A 23,293-nucleotide genomic window follows, 5' to 3' on the forward strand; every position below is an offset into this window, starting at 1 on the left:
CGCTAATTGGGTTTACGGTTCAGGTGTCATAGCCACACGTGAGCCCCGACACCGTGAGTGCCAAAACTGCTGGAACGGTGCCGGAGGTGACTATATCTGTTATTATTTCAACGGGATCAAATATTAAGAGTGAGAAAGGGTTGTTTTAAGAGCGGACAACCCCTTTAAGACATGGACATTGTAAGGTACAAGCTCAGGAAAGTAATTCTGACAAACACACATAGATATTTACTTACTTTAAGCAATGCTAGAGAAGAAATGTACACTTGCTCGGCTGTGTCCACCGCAGGGGCATCAGTAGGAGGACCCTGAAAAGATGTCAGAATGTAAGTAATAAAATACGTCGTGTACAAACTCCACTACGATACAATAAGGAGGACTGCACAAAAGTCTGCCGTAATTCCAAGTGATACCATAACAATTTACCCTGGCATGGAGGAACAACAGGCGAGGAGTTCAGCGTCTGCATGGGAGTACAGCCTTTACCCTTCGCTTTATTAGGACTATGCTTCCACTACCTAGACAGCCCCCTTCTAAAAGGGAATCAGTCACCAGATGTCGGGGCAGAGACCCAGATTAATGACCACTTACTGGGCTGCTTGCTGCAGTTTTGATAAAAATCAGTTCTCTGCCACAGAGCTACAAGTTCTCTAAATGCTGATCTCTGCGTAACCCCGCCCACACCACTGATTGGCCGCTTTCTGTGTACACTGTGCATAGGCAGCAGCTCAAAACCGGTCACCGATTAACTGCAGGGCTAATGTAGCATAACCATGTCTAACGAGCCTCGGAAGACCCAGCGCTGATTGTCGTTTATTTAAGAATGACAACCAATTTAAAAAAACAAATTAAAGGAGTTATCCAGTTAATATATATATATATATATTTATTTTTTTTTAAAGTTCTCAGGCTTGACCAGTTTTTTGTAGTTGCTGATCTCTGTTGACAGGCTGCAGCGGTGACATCACGCCTACAACATGTGACCCCTTTAGGCCAATCACTTGGTTCAGTGGTCTTGTAAGACAGACTGCTCAAGACCGCTGAGCCCGGTTATTGGCGGCGGCAGTTAATTAATGTAGTGGTGTGTGACATTGCTGCTACAGGCTGTCAGCAATAACTGGCAATGCTGGATGAGCAAAGCTTGAGAACTAAAATAAAAGTTAAAATATAAAAAAATATATGTGGACACAGGATAGAGAACAAGATTGTAATATACCTTTAAGCAGGGGCGTAACAATATCGAATGTGTGAACGCGACCGTGTGGGAAGAGTGTCCGCCAACACCACTTTCACCTGGATGTACCTCCTCAGATGCACATTCAACTGTGGTGCAGAGACTCGCCGGCTCCCTGCACTGCAATACACACTTCCAGCCGGAGGCCGGCAGCGGACGTCGGCGTCACAGTGACGTCATGTGCAGCCCATCGAAGTCAGCTGCTGTCTTCTAAGTCTGCTATAGAGGAGGATGCCGCCGCATGTCATGGAAGCAGAGGAAGGTAATAATAATAGTAGGTTTCTTTTTAAAATGTACTACATAAGAACAGTAGGGGACCAGGATGGGGGGCATTATACCAGGAAGGGGCCCAGGATGTGGGACATTATTACATGGGGGCAAACACCCATGTCTTTATAATATCTAGAATCCTACAAGGACCCATACACCTGACCAACATATAGGTGGAGGACCGGGTCCAAATTCTGCACTCTCTAGTTATGCCACTGCCTGTAAGTATTATCGGACATCCAATTTAATAGGGATTTATCAGGCACCTAGAGAAGTAAAGTATTTTTTTTTGTTCTGCAACTGACCTTTAAGTGCAAGTCTAAATCCACAACAGAAAATATAGGATGTAAAGATTTTTAAAAGAAAGAAAAAAATAGAGAAATGAGAACAAAGTAAATTCTTCTGCTTTCTGGTGAAAGGTCAGTTACAAGACATTTGGAAATCGATCTGACTGATTTCTCTTGGAAAAATAAAAAAAAGTATAGCTGCTACAATCTGCCTTTAACTGTCTAAAAGTGTTAGCCAGAGAACTGACCTGCCTGCAGGGCAATAATCACAGCCTTCACTCAGGAGGTAGAAACAATCGGAGACCTGGAGCGCCTTATCCCGGGCTTCCACTAACTCGCAGCCCAGGATAATGACGATATCATGAGAATGTAATTGGGAAGAGCAGAGAAAGTCATTTCAGTTCTCCTGTGCTCACCACCATTTCTACTCCCTACTACCTAGGGGTTTTTTTTTCTATTGGAGAACAGGGAGTAAAATGCAGACTATAATCGCAGATTTTATTCAACTTCCGTTAAAGAAATAAATACAGGATCTTTTGTGAAATCATGCAATGTATGAAAGGTATTTATCACATTAGGAGACACAAAAAATGTAACTTAATTGCGGTCATCGGAAACTTATGTAATACAAAAAGCAATGTATGGCCGTGGAAAATATATATATACTTTTTTGCGCCAATACATTGCTTTCTGTATTACATATGATTCTGATGACTGCAATTGTTATTTTTTTTATGTCGCATAATGTGACATTATATACACACATATACACAGTCATGGCCAAAGGTGTTGGCACCCTTGAAATGCTTCAAGAAAATTAAGTATTTCTCCCAGAAAATGATTGCAGTTACACATGTTTTGTTATAGACAAGTTTATTTCCTTTGTGTGTATTTGAACAGCACAAAAAAAAAAAAAGGAGGGAAAAAAAGAAAAAAAAAAAAGAAAAAAAAAAAAAAAAAAGGTAAATTGGACATAGTTTCACACAAAACCCCAAAATTGTCCAGACAAAATTGTTGGCACCTTTCAAAAATCGAAAACGTGGGTAAAACAACTTTGTTTCAAGCATGTGATGCTTGTTCAAACAACTCTTCCTTTTCTCCATGCTTAATGTGGCACAAACAGACACACAATGCAAACCCGGAGTCAACTTCTCCCCTTTTTATCTGGTTTCAGGTGTGGTTTTCATACTGCCCACACCTGTTACTTGCCACAGATAAGTTTGAACGAGCATCACATGCTTGCAACAAAGGTGTTTACCCTCAATTTTGAAAAAGGTGCCTAAAACTTTGTCCGGCCCATTTTTGTGTGAGTTTATGTCAAATTTGCCTTCTTTTCTGTTTTTGCGAAAGGTGCGAATGCCACTTGTGAAAAACACGGATAGCGCTCGTATGCCAAAAAACTGTAATGTGAATGAGCCCTAAAACTTTGTGCAAAAGCAAAGCAGTAGGCAAAGAATTAAGAGGGCGACAAGGATTTACTAAAGTGCAGCACTATGGTGTAGTAGGCGCACGGTGTGCCATAGATTAGCGGCTCCAAACGCCATCATATTTGAAAACAAAATTGATTTTAGATGAGAATCCCTCCATAATAAAATATCTTATCCTACCTGAGTCCATGTATTCGGATATCTCATGCACATCACATTATACAGTGACATAGTTGACAATTTGATACCATCTCAACGTATTTTAATCGAAAAGTTTGCGCAATCTGCTTTAAAACTTTTATTTATTTTTTTTTGCTACTATTTACTCAATTTTTTTTTTTTTTAATGTAATATAGGCTATGACTCTGGGAGAAAAAAAAAAAAAAAAGTATTATCCTCGTATTCGCCACTATGATGAAATCCAACACAAAAAAAATAAAAAAGATCAATTTGCACCCTAAATGGTTTTTACAAACCATAAACTCTTTTTTTTTTTTTTAAATGACATGCTTACAAAAAAAAATAAGAATCACGTGCTGTAGAGGAATACGCTGGAAGTCGGCGCTCTGCCTCGTCTTTTTCACATGGGCAGTACTTGTTGACAAAGTGCTACAAAAGGCATTTCAGACGGTAACAGCACAAACCTAATGTGTTATCTGCTCAGGCCTTTTAGCAAATTTATTAACACTATTAGCCGCTTTACTTCACCTTCCTGTTAGTGTGAACTTCCGTCACTTACTTCGCCAGGTTTATTAAATACCTGCTGATTAAACAAGAGTCAAAACGACTGATAAGAAAGCTGTAATCAGACGCTGAACTGTGTGTGCAGTAAATAATCTTACAGAAGTAAGGAATATTAACAAGGGCTACATTAATAATACGCTTGTTTTTTACGCAGCGTTGAATATCTATTTTTCTTTTTTACTGTATCCTTACGTTAGTTTAGGCTTCATTTTACACTAGACTATTCTAAGAATAAAGGTTAAAAAAAAAAAGTGGAAGTCAAAAGATAAAACGATACCTAGATAATGAGCAGTGACATTAATATAACAGATTTGGCCGATCGTTGGGTTCCCCAGATAGTAAAACTTTATAGCAATTAGGATCTTTACATTTTTCCACGGCTGATTTATAATAAAAAGGAAAAGTGAGTGGAAAGCAGCATAAAAATACACAAATATACATTCGGGGGGCAGCGGACGCTATGTTTATCTCGTAGTTGAGGAGCCAGCCTTTTAATGCTTTAATTTCGTGAGCATTAAACGAGTAGTGTGAAAAAAACAAGCTGCATGTAAACTACCGCGACTGCGTCGGTGCCGAGAGGAGGCAACCTGTTATCGGAGGTGTTAATTGGCAATAGGAGTACAAGTCAGATGCATGTTCCCCATTGTCCAAGCCCAGCAAGGCTAGGTCATTAAAGTGGAAATGAATTCGTTCCTGCTGGTTTTAACCCTTCGACAGATTAACCGTCGGCTTGTAAGCGTCGCATTGAAAGTTTAACTCGGGCGACGTTAAACAAAAGCGAGAACAATAATTAAAAGGCTGCCGATGAGTAATGTTCCTAAAGCTGGTCCTTGACATACAAGAAACCTGAGATTGTATGGAAGGTCCAACTGTCCTATGACAATAAAAAGAATTGACTGTTCCCCCCCCAAAAAAACAACGAAGTAAAATTAGCATTATTTTTAAGAAAATAATTATATCTGCCTTATGACATGATCATAAAGTAATCTCCTTCTTCACTCCTCTTCCCACAACCACATACAAGACTTCTCCCGCGCTTCCCCCGTACTCTGGAACTCTCTACCCCAACACATCAGACTCTCGCCTACCACGGAAACCATCAAAAAGAACCTGAAGACCCACCTCTTCCAACAAGCCTGCAGTGATCCTTAAGTCTACTGAACTGCCGCACAACCAGCTCTACCCTCTCCTAGGGTATCCTCACCCATCCCCTGCAGACTGAGCCCTCGCGGGCAGGATCCTCTCTCCTCCTGTACCTGTTAGTGCCTTGCTTTGCTCAGGTCTATTGTACTTGTCTATATCTGCCCCTTTCATGTGTAAAGCGCCATGGAATAAATGGCGCTATAAAAATGTATAATAAATAATAAAGTAGGTAATGAATCGGCACTACTACTGTTATCAAGTGGTGGAGGTGAAATGCGACCATTATTGACCCTTCTTCTACAGTTGGGTTAGAGTTCCTTTTTTCATCACAAAGAGCTAGAAATCAGCAGATCGTCAAGGATCTTACTGCCAAGATGGTGCATTCGGCTACAAAAAGCTGCCATTGGCTGAACATTTCCATTGCAGTGACCACTAGAGGGGAAATGTGGTATTACATGAAGCCACAGCAGGTCAACCAAAGCTGGAAACACTGCTCGTTAGGCCTCACTCAGGCGTCCGTTTTTCAAGGATAGACTATGTACCCATCATAGTTTTCAAACTGTTTATAGATTTGCGGATTCTTTTTTTTTGTGTAGACCATTTGCCCGAGCTGAGTGTGACAGCATATACTTCTACACAGCTGTAACACTGTGTCAAACAGCCGGAAGACATGATTGGGCCATGGCGACTAAAAACCTGGTACGCAAGCATACCGATGATACTCTATTAGCACACAAGCATGCTGGGATACCACCTTATCCGATAGCGCTCGATCACCACTACTCGCTAGTTAATGGTTAAAAACCGCTATGGCCCAACATCAGCATCAAGTCCATAAGGAAATAGAGTTTCATCACAGTTTTTGTGCATTTTTGGTCCTTGATGCCATTTTCAAATCTTGATATCTGTGCTCTGGTTATGGCTTTTCTCAAGAGTTTTCCTATGAACTTGTCTGCAATTCTGACGCAAAGCTTACTTTTTATTATTTGGGGGAAAGAACATAGTGGATTGTGACATGAGGTGTGCAGCTTCGGGCATAGACAAATATAATAATCTCACAAAATTTGGTAGAGATAAAAAAGAATTAATGTGCTTTGCATAAATTATGAAGCAGGTGGAGGTACAGTACAGGCCTGTAGAGTGCAAGAGGCCTGAATTTGCTTGGCAATCCATAGCAGATGCCTCCAAGATACACACAGAGCATAGAAAACCTCAAAGAAATAAAAAATGGAGTTGATGGTGGAGTACAAGATACTAACTGAGTAAACATACACGCGATTCCTACAAAAGCATCTGTGCCTAATGAACTGGTATTGATGCACCCATAGGGTCCATAATACTTCTGTATATGCCGGTAAAACTAATAAGAAAAAATAAAGTAAAAAAAAGTGTGGCATACTCCATCAAACGACAAATTGAATTACCTAAAAAAAAAAATTAAAAAAATAAATAAATTAAAAAAATCTCAGAAAAAAAAAAAAAAGTTTGTGGCCGCTTCTTTTCACCTGTAGGCTTCCCAATCCCTCCCCCCATAATGAAAACTTACGTCAATCAGTTTTGTTACATGCCCATGAGTTTTATGTGCAAATCTCCTTTGGAAAAAGGTGAAGAGTAGGACGAGCCGCGTTCCGTATATTTAATAAATAAGAAACACAATGAGCAACTCAGTCTCTGGACATTTTTACCGCAATTATCACCCTATATACTGGGGCAGTCTGTTGGTAAAGTGACCAAAGCAGCCACATCTACCCCCTATAATTTGCTAATACTATTGTGCCATAGACAGTCGTTTTCTACAGTGAGGAACAGGCAGTAACATATGCCGTAAACATGTATTTAATGATTGCTTTAATGTGGACCATGTATTTTTCCAGTTACTTTAAAGACAAACAATGAGGAAATCACACAAGGGAATAAGAAGGTGTGACTTTTTTTTTCTTCTATAAAGCAAGTCCTTAATGACCCTAATGATGTCAGAAATGGTGGCTATTCTATGTCCATGGGATAACGAGGACAAGCGCTGCCCACTGCCGTACAGGCAGAAAGACGGCCCCAGCTTCTCACACCAATTACTGGCTCTCCTAACGACGCTTAGATATAAAACCAGCATTGTTATGGGTAAGAGGTTATACTTGGCTCAGACACGAATTGTCCGTAATTGTCTCAGGGCTCATGTTCTGCCGCTGTAAAAATAGAAGGTGAAGATAAGTGGACCTAAAGCTATACATGATTTAATCCTTCCATAAAATGAAGATATAGATGTACTACGCTATATTAAAAAGGGGTTGTCACAGAATGACATCCAGCTCCCGGAAAATACGGACGTCACAAAGGGGAGGTCTCCTTGTAAGAAGTCCTTCATAGATGTCACCCAAGAGGTCTCCTTGTAAGATGTCCTTCATAGATGTCACACAAGGGAGGTCTCCTTGTAAGAGGTCCTTCATAGATGTCACACAAGGGAGGTCTCCTAGTAAGAAGTCCTTCATAGATGTCACACAAGAGGTCTCCTTGTAAGAAGTCCTTCATAGATGTCACACAAGGGAGGTCTCCTTGTAAGATGTCCTTCATAGATGTCACACAAGGGAGGTCTCCTTGTAAGATGTCCTTCATAGATGTCACACAAGGGAGGTCTCCTTGTAAGAAGTCCTTCATAGATGTCACACAAGGGAGGTCTCCTTGTAAGAAGTCCTTCATAGATGTCACACAAGGGAGGTCTCCTTGTAAGAAGTCCTTCATAGATGTCACACAAGGGAGGTCTCCTTGTAAGAAGTCCTTCATAGATGTCACACAAGGGAGGTCTCCTTGTAAGGAAGTCCTTCATGGACCTGAAGCCAAAAATATGGATGTCACACTAGGGAGGTCTCCTTGTAAGGAAGTCCTTCATGGCGTTCCCACATGGGAGGTCTCCTTGTAAGAAGTCCTTCATGGAGTTGAAGCTGCTACACTCAGCTGTTCCCATGTGTTGTATGGCCAAAAGGAAGATCCACAACTGATAACCGGTATCGGCACTGGTTTCAGACACCCTGCGATCATCTGATTGCCTGGCCTGCATCAGTTAAAAAAAAAAAACGCAACAGTCATCCAATAATTATACATATATTGTTGTGTGCCCTGAGCCTATTTGTTCAATTCAGCAAGTGCCGTACTGCTCCATTATATACAGTAAATTGATTTAAACATCCTGAACACTGGTTACTTTCTCATTTTTGTTTTGTTTAAAGCGGCTGCAGATCCATTCTTCTGATCGAGAGCAAGGCGTATGAAAAGCTACAACTCCCACTTCAATCAATTTGCAAAAGGGCTGTTTTTATGTGAAGACCCTTTTTGACTAGGGAACTAGGGGTACACGGTGTCACTGGTCACGTGATATGAGCATCACGATCGCTGTATTTAATACTTGTTAATCGGATAAGAACAGCAGATTGCAAGTAACTTTACATTCAGACGATATTACAAGTTGCATGGCCTTTTTATTTTTTAATGCCAGATCACAGCCCTAATATTGGTGCTAATCTTTTGTGAGACGTGAAAGTTGGTGGTACACGTTGGACGGATTTCTGTCACGCCTTAGACGGATGTCGTAGCACATGTATACCAGCATATATCATCCAATGGCGCAACTTGAAGCTCCCGGGTCTCAATACAAAAATCTCCAACTATCACTAATTTTCTCATGTAGGACAAAAAAAAACCAAAAACTTTTTTTGGCCTCCAAGGGTCAGGTGGGACTGCAGTAGTGATGAGCAAACCAGCTCGGATAACACACTCCCCTTCAGAAAGCGAAACGTGCGTCGGGGCACTGGTGGCTGTATGTGGGGTCCCTTCACCTAAATATTGGTAAGCTCTATACTACCTTTATATTAGATATGGAGTGATTAAGCCTTTTTTATTTTGTCTTCAAATATTATACTGCATGATATACATTTAGACGGACTGATTATGTTTGTCACTATACTGTCTTAAAGGGAATCTGTCAGCCCAAAAATGGCCTATAAACTAAGGCCACCGGCATCAGGGTTTATCTACAGCATTTGTAATGCTGTAGATAAGCCCTCAATGTATCCTGAAAGATAAGAAAAACTGGTTATATTATACTCACCCAGGGGCGGTCGAGCTGCGGTTTGGGTTCGGCGCCTCCCATCTTCATACGATCACATCCTCTTCTTGTCGCGGCTCCTGCGCAGGAGCACTTTGTCTGCCCTGTTGATGGCAGAGCAAAGTACTTCAGTGCGCAGGCAAAGGTCAGAGAGGCGTAGGCACTGCAATACTTTGCTCTGCCCTCAACAGGGCAGACAAAGTGCTCCTGCGCAGGAGCCGCGGCAAGAAGAGGATGTGATTGTATGAAGATGGGAGGCGCTGGACCCGGACCGCGATGCCCATCAGACAGGACCGCCCCTGGGTGAGCATAATATAACCTGTTTTTATCTTTCAGGATACATTGGGGGCTTATCTACAGCATTACAGAATGCTGTAGATAAGCCCCTGATGGCGGTGGCCTTAGTTTATAGGCCATTTTTGGGGTGACAGATTCCCTTTAATAGTCTGTACTACGATCTACGGTATCATACCATTCATGCAAATTCTTACGTGAATCATGGAAGTTCATTATTATTCCCTGCTTTGTCTGATATAGGCTACCTTCTACTTTTGTGAAAACCCCCTCCCAACTTTATCTACTTGATTTCATCCCCTTTTGAATCCTCATACGTGTCCCATTTACTCTCTGGTTCATGTCTTTTTTACATTTAATCTTTAATAAAAATTTTTTTATATTTTATACTCTTGAGTGGCGTTTTTCTGGGTACTTTGGTTGTATATGTTAGTAGAACCCACCGGTTATTGATCTTTATATGATGGGAAAACCCCTATAACTAATGTTTATATGTCTTTTGGATATTTTTAAGGTCAGCTAGGATAAGGTGTTATCTGAGCATGCTCGGGTGCTGAGTGTTTTCGGCGTACTCGAAAAACATGTTCGAGTCCCCGCTGCTGCATGTCTCTTGGCTGTTCAACAGCTGCAACACATGCATGGATTTCCTAACAAACAGACAAACCAACAATGCATTTGTTGCAGCTGTCGAACAGTTGTGAGACATGCAGCCGCCGGGGCTCGAACATATTTTTCAAGCACATCGAAGTCGCTCGGTTAGCACCTGAGCATGCTCAGATAACACCTTATCCCAGCACATTTGCTCATCACTTGCAGTAAGAATTCCTGATGTAAGCCCAACAAAGGGCAAATGAATACTCTTTTGGCTACGTCAGGTTAATGGGGGCCTATGGATTACATTTTACATATATGCCAGGAGCCTTCCTGGTGCTGCCACGTGGTTGTAGTCTTGGAGACATACCATAGCTGTAATATATGTCGACGGCAAAACCAGTTATTCAGATGTCCCTCGAATGCATCAGGCTTGATCCGTAATCATGAGCGGACGGGAAAGTCTTGTGCAACTGGCAGGTCTTCCAGGTCTGCATATATATTATGACTGTGTTCTCACAAGCTGTAGAAAACAGTTTCCTTTCTATCCATTTAATGACAAGCCCCATGCCTCAGAATTCACTTTCCAAGTGATAAGGTTTGAGTGCCATCCACGTTGCCCTACCCTGGAAGGGTCCCAACTATCCCATCTGATAAAATACACTCACAGATGGGAGAACATGATAGATAATTGGCAACTGTGTAAGGAAAACTAGTGGCTATTGCCATGCGAGTCTCCTACCTCGCCAAATCAAAGAGCATGACACTGGGAACAGAACTGGGCCCAGCTTTCATTATTTAAAGGGAAAGAGGCAGCCATTCCCCCAAAGGGGAAGAAACCAAAACGCTCTACAACTTTTCATTATCAACTTATAGTTTCTGGATCAATGACCTTTCTAGGTTTTACAGACTTCAATATCACTGTTTGCGGTCACTCAGGTTGCAGGAAACTTTTTAAATGTGTGTGTATGTATAATATATATATATATATATATATATATATATATATATATATATATATATATATATATATATATATATATATATATATATATATATATATATATATATATATATATATATATATATATATATTTTTTTTTTTAAATGCCACCGCTCACCTTGTTCAATCTCGACACACCGAACCCCCCTGCTCAGCCAGTCGCGGCTACGGCCATTGATTACTGACCAGGCATGTCCAGCCAATTGTAGCGGAAGCAGAGATTGGTTCACAGCAACTCACGTTCTTGCTAATCTGGCCAAGTATAATTTATATCTATTTTTTATTATTATTGTTAACACAATTTAAAGAAAAAACTAAACTCTAACACCTCCAAAAGGGGAAAAAAAAAAAAATACGATGGGCCCACGGGTGCAGCATTAATCAACACTGTAGAGCAGGGAAACGTCAAAATAGTGCAAGAACGCATGAGATCTTAAAAGATAACAGCATCGCGCTGCAGAATATCTGTGTAAGGAAATAGGCCTGTAATACAGATAAAGGCTATAGCATGTCAAGTTTCCAATGTGGATTTTCACAGCAGATTTCTCCTCTTACAATGTAGAGTAGAGCTGGGCAAAGTGCAGCAAGTGAACCACATTCGGCCCTCCAGATTGGAACACACAGCCCATGGCCCAAAACAACAGAAGGGACACACCGTGCCTTCCATTACAAACCACTGTCACTGCTATCCACATCCTCTAGTATATATGGGAGCTGTGCGCAGGCTCACACTGTATGCTGAGGGGCCGTATGTGTGTGCAGGCTCACAGTGTATACAGAGGGGCTGTGTGTGCGCACAAGCTCACAGTGTATACAGAGGGGCTGTGTGTGCGCACAAGCTCACAGTGTCTATAGAGGGGCCGTGTGTGTGCACGGGCTCACAGTGTATACAGAGGGGCCGTGTGTGCACGCACGAGCTCACAGTGTATACAGAGGGGCCGTGTGCGCACGCACGAGCTCACAGTGTATACAGAGGGGCTGTGTGTGCACGCACGAGCTCACAGTGTATACAGAGGGGCCGTGTGTGCGCGCACGAGCTCAGTGTATACAGAGGGGCCGTGTGTGCACGCACGAGCTCACAGTGTATACAGAGGGGCCGTGTGTGCGCGCGGGCTCACAGTGTATACAGAGGGGCCGTGTGTGCGCGCGGGCTCACAGTGTATACAGAGGGGCCGTGTGTGCGCGCGGGCTCACAGTGTATGCAGAGGGGCCGTGTGTGTGCGCGGGCTCACAGTGTATACAGAGGGGCTGTGTGTGCGCAGGCTCACAGTGTATACATAGGGGCACTGGCTCACAGTGTATACAGAGGGGCTGTGCGGGGGCTCACACTGTCTATAGAGGGGCTGTGTGGTGTCTCACAATGCATACAGAGGGGCTGTGTGGTGTCTCACAATGCATACAGAGGGGCTGTGCGGGTGCTCACAATGCATACAGAGGGGCTGTGCGGGTGCTCACAATGCATACAGAGGGGCTGTGTGGGTGCTCACAATGCATACAGAGGGGCTGTGCGGGTGCTCACAATGCATACAGAGGGGCTGTGCGGGTGCTCACAATGCATACAGAGGGGCTGTGTGTGCGCGGGCTCAGTGTATACAGAGAGGCTGTGTGTGCACAGGCTCACAGTGTATACAGAGGGGTACTGGCTCACAGTGTATACAGAGGGGCTGTGCGGGGGCTCACTGTATACAGAGGGGCTGTGCGGGGGCTCACACTGTATATACAGAGGGGTTGTGCGGGGTCTCACAATGCATACAGAGGGGCTGTGTGGGGGCTCACAATGCATACAGAGGGGCTGTGTGGGGGCTCACAATGCATACAGAGGGGCTGTGTGGGGGCTCACAATGCATACAGAGGGGCTGTGCAGGGGCTCACAATGCATACAGAGGGGCTGTGTGGGGGCTCACAATGCGTACAGAGGGGCTGTGTGGGGGCTCACATTGCATACAGAGGGACTGTGTGGGGACTCATGGTATATAGGGGGATGCCCGCATGCCTAATTCTGCTCAATATTAAGTGATACAGTTAATATTAATAGAAAATAAATACAATCAATGTTAATATTAAAATGGAGCAGAACTTATTTCAGATTATTAGTTCGGCCCTCCACAACAGTAATCGTCTCATGTGACCCCTCGGTTAATTGCCCACCCCTGATAGAGGAGTAACAAACCACGGCTGTTGAGCAGGTAAGTAAAGCCTCAGTCTTCTCTATTTTCCAATACTCCAAGTCCTTCATAAAAATAGATAGTCTGTAATAAATAGTTATAAAAAGATACTAAAAATTACCCAAATGTTCCTCAAATTTCTCTGAAAGGAAAATATTTATGAAATGATATACAAATATTTCATTCCTATTATAATTGTATCAGATTTGCAGTGCCGTTGTCTGTCCCGTGTGAAGTAACCCTGGTGTCCACCACATGACCAATACAGATTACCATCACCCGAGGGTGGTCAAGTGCGGAAGTAGGAGAGGAAAAAACAAACAAACTGCTTTTCAACTTAAAATTGCAGACTACAAACAGGACAAGAAAGTGTTATTTGTTGCACTGTGCATATGATTTACGCTACATGTTTCTTAAGGAGCGCTAAATTAACATTTTGCTAATTTCTAGGCAGAATCAATTGTATGAAGCCCATATGTCGACCTTTCAGACACATTTTCTCACATTTCAAGAAGACAGAAGCTGGAATTAAAGAAAGTTAATTGTGACATCATTAAAATGCGCATTGAGAACTCGGAGGGCACAAACAAGGTGAGAAACCCCTTTTCGACTTCTCCTAGGTCTCCTTTACACAAAGGTCGACAAAGATCACAGGCGGGCACGTCATCTGCCCAGTTCACGGGTTAGGTCGCGCCAACAGATGTTCTTAAAATCTTTTCATGCCAGATGATGGTGATGAAGTAAACATTAAAAAAAATAATAATAATTCCGGTGATTTTTATTAAATGCATGTATTTGGGGCTGGAAAAAAAGAGCAAGAACAAGAGCAAGAGCAAGAGCAAGACTATGGAGAGAAAATGTTGCAAAATTTTTACCGAGACCCAATTACAAAAATGATTTTAGCCCAAAATACAAGTATTTAAAACGTGAACAACCCCATTAACGAGAGAGTCCACAAACAAAACCCATCACAGATGCATCTTATTTCTGTGCAAACTCAGGAGGTCACCTACTTGTCTGCAGAAGTGCTGCTTCTTTAGACAAAGGTTTTCCTCAGCAGTTCTGTGCAGCCATCACGCGAGTCTAAGATGACCTCTGATAGTCACCATATGTGGAATATCTCAAGTCCAAAAATCAGGGCTCACTCACACTATCAATACAAGTTTTGTTTTTGTTTTGTTTAACTACTTAGTGACAGAGCCTATTTGGTACTTAATGACCAAGCCAATTTTTACAATTCTGACCGCTCACTTTGAGGTTATAGCTCTGGAACTCTTCAACATATCCCACTGATTCCGAGACTGTTTTCTCGTGACATATTGTACTTCATGTTAGTGGTAAAATTTCTTCAATATAGCTTGCGTTTATTTATGAAAAAAAACTGAAATTTGGCAAAAATTTAGAAAATTTTGCAATTTTCAAACTTTTAATTTTTGTACACTTCGGCTTCTTTTACACTTGCCATGTTTATGCAGCCTGTTTTTGCAGCCCCAATAGATTTCTATGGGGCCGCAACAATTCGTCGGAGCGCCGTATGCCATATGGCCGTATTTAAGGCCGTGAAAAAAATATTGAGCCTGCTCGATCTTTTACACGGCTTACGGACACGGCCCCCCATTGTAAATCAATGGGGCCGCAAAAACAATGAAAGCTTGTTTTTGCGGTGCACCATGTTGACTGTTTGCGGAACGCTGTTTTTTTCCCCTACTATTCTAAAACGGCGACCCGCAATATTTTTTGTGGCCCGTATTTGCGGCAAACCGTGAAAATTACGGCAATTCCGCCTGCAAAAAAGGCCTACAATAACTAGCCGCAAAAAACATGGCAAGTGTAAAAGAAGCTTTAAATCAGAGAGTGGTGTCACACAAAATAGTTAATAACATTTCCCACATGTCTACTTTACATAAGCTTAATTTCGGAAACAATTTTTTTTGCTAGGACATTATGAGGGTTAAAAGTTGACCAACGATTTCTAATTTTTTCAACAAAATTTACAAAACTTTTTTTTTTTTTTGGTTAATATGACAGAAAATACCCAAAAGTGACACCATTCTAAAAACTGCACCCTAAAAGTGCTCAAAACCACATTTAAGAAGTTTATTAACTCTTCAGGTGCTTCACGAGAACTAAAGAAATATGGAAGGAGAAAATGAATTTTTAACTTTTTCACACACAAAAAAAAAAACAAAAAAACATACTTTGGAACCAATTTTTTTTTTATTTTCACAAGGGTATCAGGAGAAAATAAACCACAAAATGTGTTGTGCAATTTCTCTTGAGTTCGCCGATACCCCATATGTGGGGAAAAGCCACTGTTTGGACGCAAGGCAGGGCTCAGAAGGGAGGGAGCACCATTTGACTTTTTCAACGCAAAATTGGCTGGAATCAACGGTGGCACCATGTCGCGTTTGGAGACCCCCTGATGTGCCTAAACAGTGGACCCCCTCAAATTCTAACTCCAACTCCACTTTAGCCCAGCCCCACTTTAGCCCAATCCTAACCCTAATGGAAATAAAGACTTTCTTTTATTTTATTATTTTTACCTAAGGGAGTAATAAAGGGGGATTTGATTTACAATTTTTTATTTTTTTATTTTGAGCACTGTGACTTATCACAGTGATCAAAATGAACCAATAGGAAAAATTTCCTTTTGTTGCTGGGTGCCAGCCGGCAGATCTCGGCGGGCGCACTGCGAATGTGCCTGCCATTTTGTCCTACAAGACGACGCTGGCGGCCTGGGGGACATCAGGGACTCCGGAGGTTGCGGGGGTAGGGGGATCAAATTTCTCTCTTCTCTGAGGTGCGATCATATCAGAGGAAAGAGAAATTAAATGGAAAATTTGACTTTTTTCTTTTTGCGGTCGCCGTTATACCGATCTCAACACTTGGGTAGGTAAAAACCAACCCGAATCATGTTATCTGGGGTCTCAGCTACCCCCGGTAGCCGAGACCCCGGAGAGATTCCGACTCTAGGGGGGGCACTATACACTTATTTCTCAGCGCCGTTAAAAAGCGGCGCCGAGGCATAAGTACCATTAGCTGCCGCTGTTAAAAGGCGTATCGGCGGTCGTTAAGGGGTTAACCCTGCTGTTCTGTTCGCATTTGCTATACACTTGTACTGTTTCCGGGTGAATATGACCCGACCTATTAATTCTTGATCTTTAGCTACTCTAAGTGTTTTATTTGAATACTTTTTTCATTGTTATACTGTATGTGAACATGGTTGATCATAAATAAATGAAACATTTAAATTCAAACTTAATATATATTTTTTTTTCATAAAAAAAGTTACACAGGTTTTTTACAATTATCTTTGATTGTTGGCATTCTGCACACAAATAACAAAGAAGCTTTACATTACTACTACTAAAACATGGAATTTAACTTTTTGAACACAATTTATAAATCAACAAATGAAAAATCATAAAAACTTCAACCTTTTTAGAAAGAAAAAAAGAAAAAACTGAACCTGATCATGCGTTTTTACACTGAACACAATAATAAGACACATGTCCTTTACACAGATATTTTGAACATCCAGCACATGTCAGATTAGTCTTATTGTCACAGGAAGATGGACAGAAGCTACATCTCTTCCTTTTTTTGCTGGTAGCTGTGCTGCTGGTAGCGGTGCTGGTGGAGGCCGTGGATGTGGAGTCTCTTTCTTGAGCATGCTGGACACTTTTTACAATGGCTGTTGCTCCTTCACTTCTGGGGGTCACTTTTCTGCTCTCAATATATGGCCTAACCAGGGATTTGCCCAATTCCTCAAGAAACAATCTTCTTTTATGCAGCTTATTCCGGTTCCAATCGGGGTCGATTTCTCTCCATAAGACAAATGCATTGTATGCAGAAATGTCCAGTATGTTATAAAATAAAATTATTGGCCACCGATTGGTTTTACGTTTGCATGTATATGTTGCTATTGCTTGGTCTAAAGTATCAACTGCTCCCTTTGTGGCATTATAATCCAAAATAATGTCACCCTGATTTTCTTCAGGTCTTTCACCAGGGGTTTTTCCTGTATACACTTGAACATTTAGAGCATATGAACTTTTGCTATCGCAAAGTGTCCAGATCTTGATGCCGTATTTTGCTGGCTTACTTGGTATATATTGTCTGAATGGGCACCTACCTCGGAATGCCACCAGTTGCTCATCAACAGTTACATTTTCACCATTATACAATTTCGGTAGAATCTCTACCCATTGATTCCAAACATTTCTAATAGGTGCTAGTTTATCTTTAGCTCTTCTTTCCATTCTATCTGTTTTAGAATCAAACCGCAGTACTCTAGAAATTTCATGAAACCTTTCAAGACACATTGTAGCTCTAAATATGTGGCGACCGGTTTCGCAATTCCACAAACTTTTAGTTGATTCACCATAAGATTTGTATACTCCCGCTAAAAGAAGTAAACCAATATAAGCATTTAGAGCTGTCACATCTAATGTTTTCCATTTATCACCATAAACTACTTGTCCCTCGATGTTTGTCATTTGTATTATAATATTTAGGATAGTCATATTTAGGAACAATGCGAATGCTGATCCTATATCAGATATTCTTGATGTAGCGTACCTTGTAGGACCAGGAGTAGCTTTTATGATATTTTCAGAGGACAATCTACCAGCCTGACTAGGCTGCAAGTTCCAAATTACACACTTTTTTTTAGAAGGGGTTTCTTGCATCCGGCTAGTTGTCTGGGTATCATGTTCCTCTTCATACTCCACTTCAGAATCCGAATTTTCAACATTGCTTTCCATCTCGCTTATGTGGTCCTCCTCTTCGGACATTATTTCCTGTGGGACATCATCTTCTGACTCAGAGGCTTTGACAAGCTCTTCCAATTCAGCGTCAGTCAATATACTTTTTCGAAACATTTTTATCTAAGTTTGGAAAAGAAAAGAATAGTTGTAAAGATGTGTATTCACAGCGTCAGTCAATAGACATTTTAGAAACATTTTTATCCAAGTTTTGAAAAAAAAAAAAATATATACCTGTAAAAATGTGTATTCACAGCTCAGTGCTCTCTCTCTCACAGATTCCAGTGTCTCTTTCACAGGACTTAAGGTACCTTCACACTAAACAACTTTCCAACGAGAACGACAACGATCCGTGACGTTGCAGCGTCCTGGATAGCGATCTCGTTGAGTTTGACACGCAGCAGCAATCTGGATCCCGCTGTGATATCGCTGGTCGGAGCGAGAAGTCTGGAACTTTATTTGGTCGCTAGATCGGCGTGTATCGTCATGTTTGACAGCAAAAGCAACGATGTCAGCAATGTTTTTACATGGAGCGTGAACGATAAGCGAGTCGCCGTTACGTCACAGGATCGCTCCTGCATCGTTCTGGAGCTGCTGTGTTTGACATCTCTACAGCGATCTAACAGCGACACTCCAGCGATCTAGTTTAGGTCGGATCGTTGTCTATATTGCTGGAGCGTCGCTTAGTGTAACGGTACCTTTAGCTTCAGGGTGTAAAGGTACCTTCACACTGAGCGACTTTACAACGATAACGACAGCGATCCGTGACGTTGCAGCGTCCTGGATAGCGATCTCGTTGTGTTTGACACGCAGCAGCGATCTGGATCCCGCTGTGATATCGCTGGTCGGAGCTAGAAGTCCAGAACTTTATTTGGTCGTCAGGTCGGCGTGTATCGTTGTGTTTGACAGCAAAAGCAACGATGCCTGCAATGTTTTACAATAGTAACCAGGGTAAATATCGGGTTACTAAGTGCAGGGCCGCGCTTAGAAACCAGATAGTTACCCTGGTTACCATTGTAAAAGTAAAAAAAAAAAGAAACACTACATACTCACCTTCTGATGTCTGTCACGTCCCCCGGCGTCCACAGGGTTAAACTGCTTTCGGCAGGAGCGCTTGCTAATGCTGCGCTGCTGCCGAGAGCTTCCCTGCACTGACTGTCAGTGCCGGCCGTAAAGCAGAGCACAGCGGTGACGTCACCGCTGTTACTGCCGGCGCTGACATTGGCAAGCGCTCCTGCCGAAAGCAGTTTAACCCTGTGGACGCCGGGGGACGTGACAGACATCAGAATGTGAGTATGTAGTGTTTGGGTTTTTTTTTTTACAATGGTAACCAGGGTAAATATCGGGTTACTAAGCGCGGCCCTGCACTTAGAAACCCGATGTTTACCCTGGTTACCCGGGTGCTGCAGGGAGACTTCGGCATCGTTGAAGACAGTTTCAACGATGCCGAAGTCGTTCCCCTGATCGCTGGTCGCTGGAGAGAGCTGTCTGTGTGACAGCTCCCCAGCGACCTAAACAGCGACGCTGCAGCGATCGGCTCGTTGTCTATATCTATGCAGTGTCGCTGAGTGTGACGGTACCTTAAGTCAAATGACTGGTGTCCAATTTATAAGACAACAGCGTCTTCTCTCACAAACTGAAAATGCATTTGACTAAATAAATACTTGATTACTGATAACAGTGAAACCCCCAGCCTTTGAATGATAGACAACCAGTCTCCTCTCTCACAAACAGCAAATGGATAATACTACACTATGTTCCAAATTATTATGCAAATGACATTTTTCTCGGATTTTCCTAAATGGTCGGTGCAAAATGACAGTCAGTCTAATAAAAGTCATCACCCGTTAGAGTATACATCGAATTTTATTGAAGAAACCTCCCAATGATAACAGTATAATCTCCAAAATGAATAAAAACTCAAAATGCACTGTTCCAAATTATTAGGCACAGTAGAATTTCTAAACATTTGATATGTTTTATAGAACTGAAAATGCTCATTTGTGGAATTTGCAGCATTAGGAGGTCACATTCACTGAACAAAAAAGCTATGTAACTACAAAACATTCTAACAGGACAAGTTACATGTTAACATAGGACCCTTCTTTTATATCACCTTCACAATTCTTGCATCCATTGAACTTGTGAGTTTTTGGAGAGTTTCTGCTTGTATTTCTTTGCATGAAGTAAGAATAGCCCCCCAGAGCTGCTGTTTTGATGTGAACTGCCTCCCACCCTCATAGATCTTTTGTTTGATGATCCTCCAAAGGTTCTCTATAGGGTTGAGGTCAGGGGAAGATGGTGGCCACACCATGAGTTTATCTCCTTTTATGCCCATAGCAGCCAATTACTCAGAGGTATTCATTGTCATGCATGAAGATGATTTTGCTCCTGAAGGCACGTTTCTGCTTTTTAGACCATAGAAGAAAGTTGTCAGTCAGAAACTCTGTTTACTTTGCTGAGGTCATTTTCACACCTTCAGGAACCTTAAAGGGCCCTACCAGCTGGTTCCTCATGATTCCGGCCCAAAACATGACTCCTCCACCTCCTTGCTGACGTCGCAGCCTTGTTGGGACATGGTGGCCATCCACCAACCATCCACTACTCCATCCATCTGGACCATCCAGGGTTGCTCGACACTCATCAGTAAACAAGACTGTTTGAAAATTAGTCTTCATGTATGTCTGGGCCCACTGCAACCGTTTCTGCTTGTGAACACTGTTTAGGAGTGGCCGAATAGTAGGTTTATGCACCACAGCAAGCCTTTGAAGGATCCTACACCTTGAGGTTCGAGGGACTCCAGACGCACCAGCAGCTTCAAATAACTGTTTGCTGCTTTGTAATGGTATTTTGGCAGCTGCTCTCTTAATCCAATGAATTTGTCTGGCAGAAACCTTCCTCATTATGCCTTTATTTGCATGAACTCTGTCTGTGCTCTGTTTCAGTCACAAATCTCATCAGAGTATGATGATCACTCTTAAGTTTTCGTGAAATATCTAATTTTTTCATACCTTGTCCAAGGCATTGCACTATTTAACGCTTTTCAGCAGCCGAGAGATCCTTTTTATTTCCCATATTGCTTGAAACCTGTGACCTGCATAATAATGTGGAACATCATTTTTGAGTAGTTTTCCTTTAATTAGAATCACCTGGAAAACTAATTATCACATGTGTTTAAGATTGATTTCAGTGATTCATTGAGCCCTGAGACACAATACCATCCACGAGTTTATTTGAAAAACAAAACAAGTAAATCTTTAAGACACTTAAATCCAATTTGCATAATAATTTGGAACACAGTGTAGATAATTACTTGCTTACTGATAAGAACAGTGAAACCACCACCATTTTGACATGAAGTACACATAAAAAAAACATAACTTTTGCAGTCAGAAATAATCAGAGACCTGTAGAACAGTATAAAATGCTATCGGGTCATATTGACCCGAACAGTACAAGTGTAACAATCAGCGTGTAGCAAAAAGTAAACAAAAAAACAAAACAAAAAAAATACATAGAGCTCCACAAATGAGGAGAAGTCAAGATACCACTAGTTTCAAATCCTCATATGAAAAAATCTACAGGGTCTCATATTGACCCGAACAGTACAGCAGGGTTAAAGGGAACCTGTCACCCCCCCCCCCCCCCAGTCGTTTCAAACTAAAAGAGCCACCTTGTGCAGCAGTAATGCTGCATTCTGACAAGGTGGCTCTTTTAGTTCTGGGTGCTGTAACTAGAGAAATAATCAGTTTTATAATTTGTCAGAAATACCTGTCTTCAGTCAAGGAGGCCGGCGTTTCCCCCCTGCTTCAGACAGCACACAGCTGTCACTCACATCTTCTCGCCGCTGTTTTCAAAATAGACGGCGCCTGCGCTCTTTTCCCCTGCCTGGTGCAGGCGCAGTGAGCGCTGGCCGTCTTTCCTCATATGCAGTCTAGCTGACTGCGCCTGCGCGGCCGCCCTGCTTGTGATTCCCAGCCCCGCAGTGACTTATGATTTATTCACACTGCGGGGCTGGGATTTACAGGCAGGGCGGCCGCACAGGCGCAGTCAGCTAGACTGCATATGAGGAAAGACGGCCAGCGCTCACTGCGCCTGCACCAGGCAGGGGAAAAGAGCGCAGGCGCCGGCTATTTTGAAAACAGCGGTGCGGAGGAGGCGGCGCCAAGAAGATGCGAGTTACGGTTGTGTGCTGTCTGAAGCAGGGGGGAAACGCCGGCCCACTTGACTGAGGAGCAGGTATTTCTGACAAATAATAAAACTGATTATTTCTGCAGTTACAGCACCCAGAACTAAAAGAGCCACCTTGTCAGAATGCAGCATTACGGCTGCACAAGGTGGCTCTTTTAGTTTGAAACGACTGGGGGGGGGTGACAGGTTCCCTTTAAACAATTTGTTCTTGTTGCAGTGTCATATTTTAGTTCTCTACTGTTTTCTGATTGGTCTGGGGGGATTTTATTCATATTTTTTGTTATTTTTTTCATCTTTAATGCTTTTATAACACTGATGAAAAAAAACAAAACAAAAAATAGAACAAATTTGCACATGTGAACTATGCAAACAAGGAATAAGTGCTTTAAAATTCAACCCACTGACTTTACTTGACAAAAAACAGCACCCACCCATTGACATGCTGGAACATGTATCATATTGAAAAACTACCATGTATATGGGGGGGGAGAATCAATAAAGTGAAGAAAACTGAGTGTATTGGCATCTTTCCAATGTAAGAAAATAAATTCAACTAAAGGGGTTACCCGCAATTATTTTTAAAAGTGGGCCCTTGGTGGTCTGAAAATAACAAAAAAAAAAAAACAAAAAACGGGCATCTAACGGATACTCGCTATTCCCTGGTTCTGCTCCATGTGTCCTCATGTCAGTCTCCTCGCTTCTTCTTCCAACAGGGGACGTCAAGCAACTGTTGTAGTCACTGACTGACTGGGGAAATGACACCCTATACCAAAAGAGGAAGCAAGTAATGACAAATGTCACTGCACTCAGAGATCCAAGTGATACGTGTATTTATTAATGCAGTATGCGTCTGTACAGAAGAGGGCCAACGTTTCGGTCAACAGACCTTTTTCCAGGCAAGTGAATGATGTCAAGACAGGTTAGGACTGCAAAGGATGGCACATTCCTGCAGTGCTTACATGTCTGACATTCTTCACTGGCGGTGAAAAAAGGTCTGCTGACCCAAACGATGGCCCTCTTCTGTACCGACGCATGCTCTATTACGGTAATAAATATACATATCACTTGGATCTCTGAGTTCC

At 42.1% G+C, this 23,293-nt stretch overlaps 1 protein-coding gene across 2 annotated transcripts in view; it reads right to left on the bottom strand.

Moving 5' to 3' along the window:
* Positions 1-23,293, bottom strand: part of PSMD14 (proteasome 26S subunit, non-ATPase 14) — a 78,572-nt gene that overhangs the window by 43,113 nt on the left and 12,166 nt on the right. Inside the window, exon 3 of one of the 2 annotated variants that reach the window (XM_077272841.1) lies at positions 237-308. In XM_077272841.1, coding sequence (XP_077128956.1) covers positions 237-308 — 72 coding nt within the window. Of the gene's footprint in view, positions 1-236; positions 309-15,274; positions 18,144-23,293 lie in introns of those variants that run through there. The other variant, XM_077272840.1, reaches the window with a different exon arrangement.

This window comes from Ranitomeya variabilis, chromosome 7 (assembly GCF_051348905.1).
Source record: "Ranitomeya variabilis isolate aRanVar5 chromosome 7, aRanVar5.hap1, whole genome shotgun sequence".
In the NCBI taxonomy this organism is placed as follows: domain Eukaryota; kingdom Metazoa; phylum Chordata; class Amphibia; order Anura; family Dendrobatidae; genus Ranitomeya; species Ranitomeya variabilis.